Source organism: Pristis pectinata, chromosome 5 (assembly GCF_009764475.1).
Source record: "Pristis pectinata isolate sPriPec2 chromosome 5, sPriPec2.1.pri, whole genome shotgun sequence".
Classification (NCBI taxonomy): Eukaryota; Metazoa; Chordata; class Chondrichthyes; order Rhinopristiformes; family Pristidae; genus Pristis; species Pristis pectinata.
The window spans coordinates 107,292,927-107,311,065 of NC_067409.1; the positions used below are offsets into that span (position 1 = coordinate 107,292,927).

The following is an 18,139-nucleotide window of genomic DNA, read 5'->3' on the forward strand; positions in this document are numbered from 1 at the left end:
ACCAAACTGAAAATTACAAATTTTGACAGGGCTAGACAGACTGGATGCGAGGAAAATGTTTCCCTGGCTAGGGAGATTAGAATGTTGGTCACAGTATCAGGTTAAGGGCTAGAAATTTGGGACCCAGATGTGGAAAAACTTCTTCACAGAGGACAGTGAAGCTAAGGAATTAGATACCACAGAGGGCTGCTGAGGCCAAATTGCTGAACGTATCAAAGGAGGAGATGGATGGATAATCGAAGGAGGAGGTGGAGAAATCTGTCCCCATGGGTATGGGGACAGAGTTCTTCTTGAGTATTCTTAAGGACCTGGTCTCCACTGCCTTCTGCAGTAAATGCCAGAGGTTCACTGCAGTCTGGAAGAAAAGATTTCCCCTGGTCCTGGTTCTAAATGGCAGATCCCAGATCCCAAGGTTGTGACCCCTGGTTCTCAAGTCCCCTGCCATCGGGAATATCCTCTCTGCACCTTGCCTGTTCTGTCCTGATAGAATTTTATAGGCCTCTATGAGATCTCCTCTGAATATTTTCAACTCCAGTATATACAGGTAAAATTGACCCAATCTCTCCTCATGTCAGTCCTGCCAGTTTAGGCCTTTGTTGCACTCCATGCAAGAATATTCTTCGTCAGATAAAGAGACCAAAACTGCACACAAAGCTCCAGATGGGGTCTCACCAAGGCCATATACAACTGCAGCAACACATTCTTGTTGATGTACTCAATCCTCTTGCAATGAAGGCCAACATACTGTATTGAGATAGATGGTTAGCCATGATCAGAGCAGGCTTAAAGGGATGAATGGCCAACTCCTGCTCCTTGCTTCTATGATATTGGCAAAGAACAGCATTTACATAAGAAACAGAGACAGCCAAGGATAACTTTCTTGAAAACTTCAAAAGCAATTCGTAGGAATGAGAAGAGCAGCCACTGTAAGTGATTCCTGACTACAGCTAAATAACAAAAGCACAGGGACTAAACAAGGACAATCCTGCTCAGGTAAGGAAGAGGTCTTTGAAGAGGTCGAGTCAACCATCTGAAAGATAGCAAACAGGTTTGCAAGTTTGATAAGGACTGTTTCAGTGGCATGGCATTGCCAGAAGACTGACTGAAGGGGTTCAAACATGGATAGGACGTGAACTAATAAGCTTGTGACTTTGCATTCACATGAAATCCTGAAACATATTGCAATTGTACTGAGAAATGTCAGAGGCTTCAAGCAAAACTACAGGTATAACTTGGTCCATATATCAAGTAGTATACTATTTCACTAAAAGGAGAAGCTGACAATGTAGTTTGATGACAAAGGTTTGAATGCTATAATAGCTTAAATAGGTTCACTATTTGCTAATTGTCAAAAAAATTCCTTGCAGAAAGAAGTTTTCAGCATTTTGCCATAGTCTCAAATCTACAATAATCTCAATGCTGAAATCAACTGAGAGTATGAGAATAGAAATTATCCTTTTGCTCAGTTTTACATACCACATCTTCACAGGAACTAATATCAAGGGATTCAAACAGCAAAAACAAAGCCTAATGGTTGGCTGTATATTTACTTAGTCCCACTTGACCCAATATGCCTGGTTTGTTTCTACCACAGTTACGCTATATGATTTACGTGATGTACAAATCCATCCTTATAAAAATCTCAGAAACTTCACAGCACCTGGAATCAATACTCTCAGTGTCTTCAAGTATTTTACCAGGAAACAAGCAACTTCCTCCTATATGGACAAACTCTAGATTAATGACACGTCCTTAAAGCTCCCTCAGGACCATGACCTTACCACTGATCATCAAACCACTGTCTCAGAAAATGACCTCCCATTTGTTCTGGTGGTTGAGGTGTTTCCTCCCATTCCTTCCCTCCCCAGCCTCCTACCTTACTGTTCCCTAACTATAAACATCCCACATCTCTCTCCTCCCCAAGTTCTACGAGGAGGGCTGTCTTGGTAGACCCATTGCTTCAAATTGTACTCATCCCACAGAATCCATTTCTTCCTACTTGACTCTATTCTTTCTCTTTTCATCCAATCTATTCCCATTTACATCCATGACATTTCTGATACTCCGTGGCACTTTTCCCAGTCCCTTTCAAAAGCACTGACTCTGATCCCAAAGTCCTTACACTGAGTTTCAGATAATAATTATTCACTGCAAAGTATTTCTGGCACTTCCTTGCTTTCTAAGTTTCTAGTTTCCTGGCCCCAGCTGGTTCATTTTCACCATGAATGTGCAATTCTTCTACACAGGATTGTCTGGGATCTCTCTGCTTCTTCTTTGAACGGAGGCGCAACTAGTTCCCTTCTACCACCACCCTTCTTCCTTGCACTGAACTTCCCTCACTTCTTCAAAATAGAAAGGTACACTTAATGGAAATCTGTGGGTAGAATCTGTACCGATCTCTCTGTGGGATACATACAACATTCCTTGTTTCAGTCCTAATCAGGTCCCTCCTTCACTCCTTTTTATGGTACATTGAAAACTGTATAAGAGTTTTCAGTTCTCATTTTGGACTATAAAGTTTCATCAACTTCTTGCTAACTTACATGTTTCTTCTCCGAATTCTCCCTTCCCTTTCACCAGTTCAAACTATTGGATAGCTACCAACATCCATTAAAAACTCAAACTCCCACAGCTCCTGAGACTACATTTCCTCTTGTACTGCTTTCTGTAATGATTCCATTCTCCCAGTCTCTCCACCTCATCGGTCCTAATGCACCATTTCCACACCAGTGCTTCCTCAACAATTGTTTTCCCTCCACTCTAGAAATTCAGTATACTGCATTCAGTGCTCACAATGTCATCTCTTCTACAGTGTAGGTTGTGTGGTTTTGACTTCTACATTGTTCCAACAAAGTCCAAGGAGAGATGAAGGAACAACACTTCAACCACATTACAACCTTTTGGGTTCAATAGTGAGTTCAACAATTTCAAATAATCAGATATTCCGGCCATCTGCCTTGCATTTTTCTTATGGATTTTATTCACCTCTACTTTTAACACCTTCCCAGGCATAACTTCCATTGTTCACTAGACTCTATCATCCTCTTTTTGCCTGGTCCATCTCTAATTTTGTCACTCTCTCTCTCATGCCCTCCTATCAGAAGTCTTCCATTTTGTTCTCTTTACCTTTCTCCCCTCTCTGCAACTTAACTCTTGCCTTATCAATGTTTCCTGGTTCTGATGAAAAAAGTTATTGTTTTTCAGATCCAGGAAACCGATTCTCTTTCACGTGTGCTGCTTGACCTGATGAGTTTCTCCAGCATTTCCAGTTGGACTTCAGACTTCCAGCATCTGCTGTGTTTTGCCATTGGCCCAAAGAACTTGCATTATCCAAGGGAACAACATGGTCAGAGAAGAAATACATAGCTTCACTTATTGTTCTCATTGCTGTATGTCTGTGCACATCTTAGTGATGCCTGGCGGATGTTGCAATATTTACTTTCTCTTCAATGCCACATAACAATCTGACAAATAGTAGACACGCAAAGCAACCAAAGCTCTCCTATTGCAGAAAAGTGACGAACAATAAGATATACAAACATTATACAAATAGGAATTACTTTCCTCTCTTGTAATAAGCATACAGCACTTTAAGAGCAGTCTCAATTATAGGTGAACTCATGGCTTACTTAAAATAACTTCAAAACAGGAAACTTTTTTTTAATCTACATCAGCCATCACATGAGAATCCATGCCATGTACCAATGTGACATTTACTATTCCTGCAGTGACCATCCTTTTGACCTTTTAGCAAGGTTACAGGATTAGCAGTGAACGGAATTAAAACCATCAAAAGTTAACCGATGGAAAAAAGTGAAAACATTTGATTGATAATTCAAATGTCACTCAAACTTAGGTTACAGAAATGAACTGCCCACCTCACAATCCAAATGTCAACTAGATTTAACACATAACAAAATGCTACTTTTCATAATCATAGAATCACAGAACAGTAGAGCACAATACAGGCCCTTCAGCCCACAATGTTGTGCCGACCTTTAAACCTCGCCTAAGACTATCTAACCTCTACCTCCCCCAAATCCCTCTATTTTAAATTCCTCCATATGCTTATCTAGCAATCTCCTGAATTTGACCAATGTACCTGCCTCCACCACCACCCCAGGCAGCGCATTCAATGCCCCAATCACTCTCTGGGTAAAAAACCTTCCTCTGATAGCTCCCCTGAACTTCCCACCCATTACTTTAAAGCCTAAAGCCATAATGATAGAGACTATTGGAAATGTTAATACTGGAAAAATGTGCTTATTCAAAAAAGGCATGTTTTTAGGATTAAGGTTTTGCCTGGATAGTTGTAACATATGACTTCAGAAAAACACTCTACATATTCTAATAATTCAATTCATTTTGGTTATACTATTCCTGAATGTTGAAGGCTTAGCTTTTAAGTTAAAGTGGTGGGTGCATGGAACGCACTGCTGTAAGATGTGGTGGAGGCAGATACATTAGGGACATTTAAGAGACTCTTAGATAGGCACATGAATGGTAGCGAAACGGAGGGCTATGTAGGAGGGAAGGGTTAGATAGATCTTAGAGCAGGATAAAATGTCGGCACAACATCGTGGGCCGAAGGGCCTGTACTGTGCTGTAATGTTCTATGTTCTAGATGTATTGTTAAATAGAACTGAAGATCCCTTCCTAGCAGGCGTTGAATTTCATTCTTATGTAACACCTTACTTCAGAGCAGCACTAATTGAATAAACTAGACATCTAATTACAGCGGACAAACAGAAAAACTATAAAGGGACCTCCACCTGATTTTTTTGTAAATTCAAGGCAATTGTACTGACTGTTTAAGATAGGCATCTTTATTATTCCCTTATGAAGTAAGTCATAAAAATAAATAACTTTGAAGAGTCAAATCAGGAGTAGACATTTAGTTACATTTAACAATCTTATACTGGCACAGTAAAAGATGTCATCATTTTAACCATGTGGAGTTGTAAACCCTTGACTCCCAAGTCTAGCCAAAAATCTGTCAGTACAGCATGAGTCAGTATTGCAGTTACTCCGCTCACAACCCGCAAACTATTAATCAATCCAGTTTTATGTTGTAACATTTATCCCATTTTGTTGTGCTATAATAATGGCTTGAGCTTACTAGTCATAAATTGCACATGTTAGCCAGCTGACAATTTTTTTTGCAAACCTACTTACATTGTTAATTTATGAGCAGTAATATTAAATTACTTGCTCCACTACAGGAAGCATGTATTTAAATAAAGAGCATAAACCTCTGCCATAAGTAAACTTCGCTATTTGTGGCTAATTTGGGAAATATTGTAACTTCTGTAAATCAATTTTAGCCACCCTTCAGTCATTGCAATGCTTTCACTTGCTTGATGTATGTTATCCAAGACACTTGGACACTAAGTTCCATGCATTCTTTGAGCTGGCAGTAAATTAGTACTTCAAGCAAAATAGGCAACAGAAACATTTCAACTTAACAGCATAGAAGAAAGGATAATGTTAGTTAAAAGATGATTTGAAACAAAAACTATGTAGTCATAAACTTATATTTACCTTAAGTACTGTTTGCCATACAAATCAGAATGAATCTTTTAAAAAATCCTCAACTACACATTCTGGTTAAATACATTTGGTCTTAAGAAGTGCAATCACTGAATTTCAGCTTTCATTTCATCAATCTGATTGGCTAGATTACCAAAGTGCAGCTCTGTCACTACCTTCTTAACCTATCGAGAGTCACAGATACCAGTTATTAGACATTGATCCCACGTCCACAGCTGGTAGATAACAGACTATTGCCTGTAGGTTCACACAAGCTTTTGCTGACCTCAAACTGTGACCCTCATACCAGTGGCCACAGGCTGCAGGTCATGACCTCTTCAAGTGGTATCTTGGGAGAAAAGTCAATTTAACTGGAGGGTGAACAAAATCCATTGTACAATCTGGATACAAATCACTATTCCCTAATTTTAACTTAAAAGTTTAAAAGATATAAAGGGAAAATGTTACTCACAGAATTTTCATTTTTAAAATAACCTTTCTGTAAGTTAGACGCCAAGTACATTTTTAAAAAAATTATAAATGATACCATAGAGAACTAACAACCAAACAATGATAATTATCACAACTAAAATTGCTGCCAGAGCACCTTGCATCATGTTTATGTCTTAAATGAAGAAAACTGTCCCAAGGCATTTAACAAATGGAAAGCAAACAATTTATTAATTACCTGTAAATTGCACAAATATAAGAAAATACAAAGCACCATCTATTTACCTTGTGAAGAGACAGATTGCAATTATAACAAAGAAATTGTGTTCCTTCAGTACATAAAAGGGCATACACATTTTCAATATTCACATGATTGGCATATTTCTGTTCACCTAATATCAAAAATTTTAAAAGAAAGAGTAATATAATACCAAAAATAACTTACAATTGATTACAACTGTCATTGACTAAATTACCTCCTCAATTAATTGCTCAAAATTTACATTAATGTTTGACCAGCAGAGGGAGCAATTACCCCCAACCAACCCAACCATCTCAGAAAATCTGGATATTGTTCAGAATTGAAACAAAATAGTTAGTGATGTCCACAGCCTATCAATGAATCAAAAAAAATCAGAAGGAAAGTGCCATTAGCTCATCACACTCCACCAACACTCTGAAGAGATATTGTTTAAATTCTTCTCCATCGAACTTTCCTCGTACCCGTTTAAATTTCCTGCTGCCAAATATATTGATCCACTTCTCTTTGGGCCTTTTGATGTCCCAACAACTCTATTTAAACAAAGATCCGAATTCTCCTTTCATTCTTTTAGCTTTTAATAAATACTTTGCAATTTTACACATATTTATTAATATTGTCTAATTGAATGAAAACTCCTAATTTTCTTCCAAATAAAATTCTATTCTAGCAAGCCTGATGAAGGGTCTTGACCCAAAACGTTGACTGTTTATTTCCCTCTATAGATGCTGCCTGACCTGCTGAGTTCTTCCAGCATTTCGTGTGTGCTGTTCTATTCTAGCAAATCTCTTTGCATAACTTTACTATTCACACTAAAGCAGGGTGTCCAAAATTGGACTAATACTATAAATGCAGCATAATTTATAATTTATGTTTATAATTAACTATTTTTTGCAATTACACAATAAATTAGATCCTAACACTTATTGTTATTTAAACATTTTATCAACCTGGAGTCATTTTGAAATACTTATGTACATAAATCATCAAGCCTCTTCATTCTTCCTTTAGAGATGTATTGGTGCAGCTTTCTTGTACTTATCTACGACTTAGGAAGATTAACTTGGCAGCGATGGGGCTGGGAGTACAGTTGAAATATTGCATGGCAGAATGCATATAATCTGCACATAGAGGTCCAAAAGATCCTCTTCCCATTCCCACGCCATTCTTTCATACAGTGCACCATATGATTGTACTTTGTACAAAATATATGCACTTCAGCACTTCGACAATTAAGAACTGGATAATATATGGGAGGAGGCATAGAAACTTTTCAAAGAGCGAGATAGGATAGCGCAGACAGATTTTCAAAATAAATAAAATCCACCTTGATAACAGTTAAATGAAACATAAATTGAAAAGATCTTTAAAGAAATATTAAATACAAATAATTACCTCTCTCTTGGAACTCCTGAGGATAGCTGAAAAAGAGATTTTTTGAGATAATTTAATCTAGAAACAAACACATTTCTGTAATGCTCATAATTATTATCTCATGCACAAGTATTTTCTAAATGTTCCCAGTTTTGTCAAAAGATCATTGACCTTAAGCTCTGACTTTGTTTCTCTCCCCACAGTTGCTCCTCGAGTGTTTTTACCGAAATGGTTTTATTTCATATTTACAGCATTTATAGATTTTTGCTTTAATTATTTTCTCCTGCATCTTGACATTGAGATTTTCTTCTCCACCAGTGGATTTGTGACAAATTTTGCATATCACTTCTCCCAATCAGTACAACTCTCATAATAATCCAAGTTTATCCAAGGAGGGTGGCACGGTAACGTAGCGGTTAGCACAACGCTATTACAGCGCCAGTGATCAGGGTTCGATTCCCATTGCTGTAAGGAGTTTGTACGTTCTCCCGTGTCTGCATGGGTTTCCTCCGGGTGCTCCGGTTTCCTCCCACATTGCAAAGACGTACGGGTAGGATAATTGGGTTTAAAATGGGCGGCGTGGACTCGTTGGGCCGGAAGGGCCTGTTACCACGCTGTAAATAAAATTTAAATTTGAAATATTTACATCAGTTACAAATTTACCTAGGCTAAACAAACTTTTAAATCTACTTCAATTTCAAATGTATTTTTCCCATGATTGTACATGTGAGTTTCCATATATTATAAAAGCATACTTTATAATTATGAAAAGGGCAAATGGATCGTATTGTTTTATGAATTTGGCAGCATACTCAGAATAACTAACATAATCTGTGACACTAAACTATGTAGGGGCCAACAAAGTTAGCTCCTATCAATTTCTCCCTCTAATTCAACATGAAAACTTATTCTTCTACCCTTGGGCTAATTATGACATATTTTAAATTCACAAGAACACAATAAAATAGGAACCTCACACCAGTCCCACCATACAATATAATCATAGGTGATCTAACCCAGGCCTCAGTGCTTTTTTCTGTGCCAGATCTCCATTGTCGTCAATCCCCTAATCTTTCAAAAATGTAGCCACCTCCACTTTAAATATTTCCAATAAGCTAGTCTTCACAACTCACTGGGGCAGAGAATTCCAGAGGTTCACCACTCTGTACAAGAAGGAATTTCTACATACCTCGGCCCCTTGTCTTAAAGCTATGTCCTCTTTTTCGAGATTCTCCCACATGAGACAACATCCACCCTGTCATGCCTCCTTCTGCTCTTATATATTTCAATGAGATCATCCCTCATTCTTCTAAAGTCCCAAAAGTCTACAGACCCAAACTGTTTAGCTCTTGACAAAGCAATCCTCTCATCCCAGGAATTAGTCTGGTGAGTCTCTTTAGGACTGCTTCCAAAGCTGCTCTATCCTTTCAGGGACCAGAACTACGTGCAGTGCTCTAGATGTGGCCTCATCAACACCCTATGCAATTGTAACAAAGCTTTCCTATTTCTAAACACCAACCCCTTTGCCAATTCTATTGACAAGGACTATATTTTGTTTATTTTGATGTCTTAACCAATTTAAGATTTTAAAAATCCACAATCACAAAAACCTTTACCTTGTTTTGATAACCTTAAACTTTCTCAAAAGAGTTTCTCTCTTTTCTTTCGCCTTCTTTGTCAGGTTTTCTCCCTTCAGTATCTCGTTTATAAATAATTCAGTCTCTGCAAAAAGATGAAAGGATATTTACATTAAAATTCACATCCAGCCTCTGATGAACCAACTAAGCTGGTCAGTGACCTATAAGAAATTCCAAACTGAACTTCTGTGGATCCCTCCAGTGTCAACTTGCTACTATGAGCCTGCACTGGCCCATCTTCAGTGGTAAGACTCTCCTATTTATGTTAAATGCCAAATTGTGTGTGTGTGTGTGTGTGTGTGTGTGTGTGAGGTGTGTGTGTGTGTGTGTGAGGTGTGTGTGTGTGTGAGGTGTGTGTGTGTGAGAGAGAGAGAGAGAGAGAGAGAGAGAGAGAGAGCGTGTGAGAGAGAGCAAAAGAGTGAGTGCCTGTGTGTGAGAGAGGGAGAGCAAGAGAGAAAGAGTGTGAGAGCGAGAGGGACAGAATGTGCATGTATGTATGCACGTGTGCGGGAATGTGAGCGCGCATGCATGCATGGAGTTGTTCAGGCATTGGTGCATGGAGGAATGCATGCGTCTGTGTGCTGACAATGAGAATGCTGATGACGATGAGGATCCAGCCAACTTATGAGTAAGTCATTTTCCCTGCATTTAAAAATCAGTACAACTTTCATTGGAAAAATTAATTTCATATCTTTTCAATAAAACAGGAAATGTTTAGCATTAGAAATATCTTCAATTACATGCGTCAGATTAATCAGGAGGAGCTTTTGCTAAACACGTCACAGTAGTGCACGGTAAGCCGCACGGTAACGTAGCGGTTAGCGCGACGCTATTACAGCGCCAGCGAACGGGGTTCGATTCCCGTCGCTGTCTGTAAGGAGTTTGTATGTTCTCCCGTGTCTCCGGTGCTCCGGTTTCCTCCCGCATTGCAAAAAGACGTACAGGTAGATTAATTTGGGCTTAAAATGGGCGGTGCAGACTCGTTGGGCCGGAAGGGCCTGTTACCACGCTGTAAATAAAATTTTTTTTTAAAATGGAAAACAAAGGACAAAACTAAAGTTACATGACAAGGATTCCTCATATTGCCCATAAAAATAACATGACCTATTGGCATGTATTTGGACAATGTTATTTTAGCATAATTATGCTCAAAGTTTCACAGCAGGTTGCTTTTCACAAGTGGGCTTGAAGAAAATCTGTCACTGAACCACTTTAATGCTTATGTTATAACTCACATGCAGCTGATCACTGAACACCCTGAATCATGACAGTCAATTTTTACAACCTTCAGACACACAAAATTTCCTCCCATTCTGACGGCTGAGTTTCATTTGTGAAAGAAATGTCATTTATTGCCTGTAACTATGCATGCACAACATTGTTCAACTATAATGAAAGTGACATACAAGTTGGATTAGGTTGTTGAATATGGGAAACAGATTTGAAAAGATTCTCCTTTCTGATGATTAATAGGGTCCTCTATGAAATTACCTAAATGGTACAGCCTAGTTCAAAGGCCTGCATTTAACATAATAGGCTTAAACAGCTGGGACTTCTCATTGTAGGGAAGTACAGACTTCAGTAGATTTCATTAAGTTCTTTTAAAATAATACAAAAATTAAATCTGGTCCACACGTAGCATGTAACAAGCTGCCAGCAAGTGCATTGATTAACAGAGATCTGAATGAATTTCCCAAATGATGACATAACAAAGAGGGAGTGTTTTATTGGGAGAATCCTTCACCCAGTCACTCTGGAGTGCTGGAATTTGTTCGGGTATCAAGAGAATCACTGATTTTCGTTTTCCTAAATTGACCCTAAGTTTTCACTTAAATTATTTGCCCCTATAAATGGTTACGTGACTGACAGGCTCAATTTACCAGCTATTCTTTTCTAGTTCATTTTTTCTTATATTGGACCTCAGACCATAAAAACCTCCAAAATTCATAACCAAATTGATAGCCTCACTTAACATTGCAAAATTACTGTTGAAAATTTCCAGTGATTCAGTCAGGCAGGTTTCTAAGATAGAACATTGCAGTACAAGTCAGATGTCCAAAATCCAGTTGTTCAAACTGGAAACTGGACATTCTTGGAAGATTGACAAGCCACTAGGTCACCTGTCTTGCCACTTTGTCTTGTGGCCCACTAGTCTAAACCTCACGTTGAGTTGAGTTGACTTGACCCAACCCAATGTTCCAGACTTTACTATGGAAGCAAATAACAGAAAGAAGATTTGTACAAGTAAGTACAAAGAAAAAATATTTTCCAAACATTTCATTTCAATACAGTTTTTTTTTAGGAATAGGAGATGGTCATTTTGGTCCATCATTTTGAGACTGGCTTCCATTAATTTTCCCATAGCCTATTCTCCCCACATTCCCATCATCCCCTCCATCTTCCAACAGTCAGTTACAAACTGAGGACAATTTACAGTGGCCTAATAATCTATCAATCTGCACATCTTTGGGATGTGGAATAAAACTGGAACACCTGAAGGAGATCCACATAACCACAGGGAAACCATGTAAACTCCTCACACACAGAGCTGGAGGTCATTATTGAAGCTGGATCACCTGAACTGTGAGGCAGCAGCTCTAGTCATTGTGTCATTGTTCCAGCTACTCACTAAAGCTGAGGAAAATTCAATTTCTAGCTTGGTTTCCATCCCAAAAATGCTAAATTTTTGACATCAGACCTGATTGTTGATTCCCTAATTTTTTAAATCTATTTATCCAAAGATATAATCCTTTCTCTGAGGCAGTCCATCAGGGCCAAGGATGACTTGTTTCCACTCCAGTTCCGAGCTGGCTGAAGATACCTTTACAGGATCCACAGGCTGTGCCAAAGGTGGTGCTTGGTGAGGAGGATAAATGGGTTGTCCAAATGCTGCACACTGCTTCTGCCACGTGATCCTGTCATAGGGCCCAAGGTGTACACTGGCTTCCTGGATGCTCCTTCTGGATAACAAGCAGTCAGGAGCCAGGGATCCTAGAGTTGATGCAGATGCTACATTTTTGTTTTACAAAGGGAACTTTGAGAATGCCCTTGAAGCACTTCCTCTGTCTTCCTCAAATGTCTTGCCATGATGGACCTTGAGTTCTTCTCAGGAATCTGGTGTCAGCGATACAGATGATGTGATCTACCCTCTGGAGCTCATTCAATCTGATCAAAGCTTTGATGCTGAGCACATTGGTCAGAGAGGACCCTGGTACTGGTTTTCCCATGTTGCCAAAAGATTTGGAGGATTTTGTGAAGTCAGTACTTTGAGGTGCCTACTCTGTGCTCTCCATATCTGTGAAGTACACGTTGGGGATGGGGGTGATGAGAGGCAGGAATCATTGCTGTTCATAAGCCAGACAATTGATGTTAGCATTGAGACCTCGGTCTTCAAATGCCTTTTTTTTGCTCTCAAGATATTGCGCTACTGCATTGGAGGCAATGGTGAATATTGTCATTGATGACTACATATATAATTTAAAAGGTACAGTGGAGTGTTACGAACTCATAAATTGGCACTCTTTTAGGCTATGCTGCAATTTGTCAACACAACAGGCTGGGATAGAATTTCTTGCAAATTTTTTACAGATGTACGGTGGAGAGCATTCTGACTGGTTGCATCACAGCCTGGTATGGACACTCCAACGTGTAGGCTGCAGAGGGTTGTAGACTCAAGCCAGCTCCATCACGGGCACAACCCTCCCCACCATCAAGGACATCTTCAAGAGGCGGTGCCTCAAGAAGGCGGCATCCATCATTAAGGACCCTCACCATCTGGGACATGTCCTCTTCACGTTACTACCATCGGGGAGGAGGTACAGGAGCCTGAACACCTACATCCAACGTTTCAGGAACAGCTTCTTCCCCTCTGCCATCAGATTTCTGAACGGACCATGAACCCTATCTCGTTATTCCTCTTTTGCAATATTTATTTATTTTTGTAACTTATAGTAATGTTTGTCTTTATGTCTTGCACTGAACTGCTGCCACAAAACAACAAATTTCACGACATACATCAGTGATAATAAACCTGATTCTGATTATTGTGGGTTAGGCCAATTAATGAGCTAATTACTCAAGTTACTGGTAAAGCATCAGCAATGTAATCATACACTGGAGAAAAATGTTTTGTAAAGGCATAAGCGTGGGCTCGTTCTTGTTAAGGAAAATCTACATCAAATTCTCCATGTAATCAATGCCTAAACCTGAACACAGGAGTAAAAATCAAACAGGTTGATTTAAACCTAACTGCTGAATCAGACTTTCCCTCTGTAATGGATTTATCATTACATCAACAAAGATAAACTTATTCTCCAACTCTCCATTATAAATGGGAACTATAAGATCATCCCCATCTGTGGACATCGGACATGTGGGGAACCAAGTAATCAGTGCAATAATGCACGTAATTCTATTAATTTAGCTCTAAACAAGAAAAAAGTGTAGAACTATTATTTTAGAAAACATAATAATTCATTCGTGCAATCTATGTTGTACAATGTTGTACACTGGGGAAAATAAAAATAAGTTTATTTTCTAAATAATTGCTGGAAAGTTAAAATTCCAAATTGGATTATACTGTAATCTATAAAATGTCCATTAAAGCAAATACATGCTGATCATCTCACTTTACTCATCAAACTCCAAGATATTTTTTTCACAAAAGTTTTCAAAGAAAAGTTCATGCCTATGAAAGGAATTGATTCTTACATTTAAATCTCAATAATCTTTGGCCGGGAGAACAAGTAACAAGAATATTACACAAAGTGAAAACCATCACATGTTTAACACAAATCAAAACGAGTAACAACTGCATTATACTTTTGCTCTGTTTTAGGTTGATTTGATATTAATAAATTCTCCAGCATTATTAAATGCAGCACAAAATTTAGATTGGTTTCGTGGGAAGATGAATAATTTTACTGCATCATTAATGATGAAGCAGCTAAAGATGGCCAGATCTAGAACACTACCCTGAGGAACTCCAGCAGTCCTGGAGCTGGGTTGATTGACCAACAATAACAACCATCTTCATTTGTGTGACACATGACTCGAACCATCGGAATGTTTTCCCCTTGATGTCCTTTCACATCAATTTTACCATGGTTCCTCAATGCCGCACTCAGCCAAATGTAGTCAATTTAATCTCATGTCTGGAATCTTTGGACTAAAGCTACATTAAACTCTGAAGCTAAGTGGTTGTAGTGTAATCCAAAATAGGAATTGGTGAGCAGATTACTGGTGAGGAAGCACCACTTGATAGCATCTCTACATTACTTTGATATTGATTGAAGTAGACTAATTGGGTTTTAATAAACTGGATCTCTCCTGCTTTTTTGTGGTCAGGATACACCTGGCAACTTTCCACATTGTTGGATATATGCCAGTACAGTACTTTACTAGAATAGCTGGGTGAAAGGTGCAGCTAATTCTGGAGCACGGGTCTTCAGTATGACAGCTGGGATGTTATCTGATGCTACAGGCTTTGTCATATGTCAGCCAATTGGCTGAAATCTGGCTCTGCTGAGTGGGCAAGGGTCTCAGGAGCAATACAAGATGGGTGATCCACTCAGCACTTCTGGCTAAACATTGTGGCAACTACTTCAGCTTGGTCTTTAACATTTGCATGCTAGGACCTGCCATTATTGATTGGGGTGTTCTTGCAAGCTTCCCTCCATTTAGCTAGTTAATTTCCTTCCTTAATTTATGACTAGATGTGGCAGGACTGCAACGATGTGATCTGATCTATTCGCTGCAAGATCACTTAGCTATGTCCACTCCACGCTGCTTGGCACATAAGTAGTCTTGTGTTGCAGCTTCACGTGTTCGGCCTCTCATTTTTAGGTATGCCTTCCACACTCCTCTCAGCCTGGGTTCATCCCCCAGCTTGATAGTAATAGTTGAGTGAAGGTTATGCCACAAGCTCACAGATTATGATGTTGTACATTTATGCTGCTTCTGATGGTCTATAGTACCTCATGGTTACCCAGTTTTGAGCTGCCAGACTTATTGAGTCTCTGCCAGTTAGCATGATAGCAATGCCACACAATGAAGATGGCCCTTGAGTGAATCTGGGGGTTTATTTCCACAAGAACTATATAGCAGTCACTGCTACCAAGGCTGGCAGAGACAGATGAATAAGCTACAGTCATGCTGGTTCAGTCACTACCTGCAACAGACACAATCTGGCATCATGCCCTTTCTCTGCATCAGCTCCTTTCCATTGGAGAAACCAAACACAGATCGGGCAGTCGGACTGAGGAGCACTTGCCTTCAGTCCACAGAAGTGACCCTGAGCTTCTGGTTGCCTGCCACTTTAATTCCCAATCCCATTTCCATTCTGACCTCTGTTTGTGGCCTCCTGCTCTTTTTTTTTGAAAAAGGGCCCCATATAAGTTTCAGGAACAACATATCACCTTCTGAGTGAGCACATTACAAGCTTCCAGATTCAATATCGAATTTGCTACCTTTAGGTAATTCATTCATTCTTTCTGTTTGGATCAGAACTGTCATTATTTTGGCTCATATTTCTCTTTCTATTAGCATAGTCAGGTCTGCAGGGCATGTCCCAGAGCCTTGCTATTTACGACACATAACATGGACAAGGCAGCATAATGCCAATTTATGTCATTATGTCACCAACTGCCAATTTATGTCATTTGGTCTCACCCTATCAGAGATATTCCTCTCGTTCTGTCTAGCCCTTGCCCACCTCCTCTGCTTCTGAAAACTAACTTTTCTATAACTTGTTATCAGATTTCCTGCATCTGCATCTTTTGAGTTTCATTCCCTTCAGGACTTGGCTGTCTTGATGGTGGCATTCAGTCATTCTTGTCAACGGACAATGAAGTGTCCATGCAGAGTAAAGTCTGTGCCCTTGATACTTTCAGTGGTTCTTCCAAGTGTTGTTCAACATGGATCAACATTAATTTATCTGCTGAGGGAGCATGATAGATGGCAATCAGAAAATTTCCTTTCTCATGCTTGATCTACTGCTAGGAAACATCATTGGGTCTGGAGCCGAATTTTAAGACTCCCAGGACCACTCCCTCCCACCCGTATACATTCCTAACCCCTCTGGTGGGTCTGCCCTGCCAGTGGAGTGGTATGAGCCCAAGTCTTGTGGAGGAGTGGTATGAGCCCAAGTATTGTGGAGGAGTGATCTGAACATTGTAAGGTTTGACAGTGTGCCAAGCTGTTGCTTAACTAACTTCTGGGACAGCTCTCACAACTTAGACACATCCCCAGATGTTTGTTGGGAATGTAAACATAACAATGTGCTATTCAAAACTTGATATTCAAACATGGCTACTTTACAGAAATTAAAATGTTTGCTTCCAAGGTTTCATTAAAACAACAAATGAATACAATATCACGTAAGCAAGTTATCTTCAGCAAACAATTTCTATTATTCACCTTAAAATTGCACTTTTTCACCAAAGGAAGTAATAAGGTCCCATAACATGGAAAGCTATTGTATTTGAGCTACTTTCCACAATAAGTATTTGGAATTTCAATGGATGCAATTAATATATTTTTTTACCATTTGCAGGGTTTAACGTTCAAGTGTTTCCTTGGCGATGGCTACGGTAGGGGGAAAGCAAATAGTTATGGCGTAAAGATACAAGTAGTTAAATAGAAATAGAAGAGTTCCTTATTTCAAAAAATAGAACTCAGACAGTCGAGCAGCATTAGTAGTGGCTGGGGTTCTATGCACCGAAACCTGATCTACTTTCTCTTCCTGTAGTGCTGCTTGACTGGCTGAGTTCTTCCAGCGTTTTGTTTCGCTTTACAGATCCCAGCACCTGCAGTTTCCGTTCCTTTCCAGAGTCCATCATTACCTTGCTCAAGTTTTACGTAAGGTAAAATAACCCTCAGCGACGTGTAATCCTCCTCCGCCTGACTTGCAGGATTTCTGTGCATTGCAGCCTGTCAGCTGGGAGAGGTAAACCAACAGCGAAACCGGCACAGGTGGGCAGAGATCAGCACCTCTCTGCACAGGACGCCGCCCATTAGTCCTCGCTGAGCATTTGCCACCTGTTCCCCACCCCGGTCACCCACCTGGACCCAGAACAGATCCAGCTCTACCCTGAAGTAAAACCATTGCAAGGGGAGGAAACCCCGCACAGGGTTAACTTCTCCAAGCGTTTGCTGCAACTTCCTCTTTTCACTTTCCCCAACCCCGGTCAATTCAGCCCAGTTCTCATAAAGTTAATGCTTTTGCTTTTTATTTGTTTGGCGCAGAAGATTATCGGACCGACTGCAAGGGGGGAGGGGGGGCGAGGAACCGCGGCCGGGAGGTGAGCTGGCGGGGGTTTTGTTTTACCTGCAATCAGGCTCTTGACGTCCTCTGGGATTTGCTGCATCTTCGCCCGCCCTCCCCTCGGTGGCACCGGAGAGCGCTCGCCTCACGCGGAAGTGCCGCTCCCCGGCGCGGGGCCGAGCACTGCGCGCCGCCGAGCGGGCCCGCGCCTGGACTCACGTCACCGCCGGCCTCGGCGATTGGAGCAGGAGGTGCCCCCGGGGTCCGGCTCGCCCCCGGCCGGCAGGGACGGGACAGCGCCTGGTTGTGACCTGCTGTGTGTGTGTTGCTGCTGGTGGTTGTCTCTGCTCCTCTGTGGAAGTGGGACCTCGGGTCACTGCTCTTGCCCGCCCCCTGCACCCGTGGGTGGAGGGAGAGCGGGTGCAGGAGGGTCCTTTTGCTTCTTAATTTTCTTTCAGAGATTGGCAATCCGCTGCTACTAGGACTACTGAACGGTCGCCTAGTACAATGAGATGGACTCTTGACCTCACAATCTACCTTGTTATGATCTTGCACCTTATTGTCTGCCTGCACTGCACTTCCCTGTAGCTGTGACTCTTTATTGTTATTGTCTCCCTGCACTTTCTC

The 18,139-nt window shown here is 40.4% G+C and overlaps 1 protein-coding gene across 3 annotated transcripts in view; it reads right to left on the bottom strand.

The window, feature by feature from the left end:
• skap2 (src kinase associated phosphoprotein 2) overlaps nt 1-17,739 on the bottom strand; it is a 205,940-nt gene extending 188,201 nt beyond the window's left edge. For all 3 annotated transcript variants that reach the window (XM_052016530.1, XM_052016529.1, XM_052016531.1), the window contains exons 1-3: nt 17,576-17,739; nt 9,229-9,334; nt 7,634-7,659 (exon numbers count right to left, since the gene is read on the bottom strand). In XM_052016530.1, the coding sequence (XP_051872490.1) occupies nt 7,634-7,659; nt 9,229-9,334; nt 17,576-17,615 (172 nt within the window). In that variant the 5' untranslated portion in view covers nt 17,616-17,739. The remainder of the gene's footprint in view (nt 1-7,633; nt 7,660-9,228; nt 9,335-17,575) is intronic.
• Between the last annotated feature and the right edge of the window lie 400 nt (nt 17,740-18,139).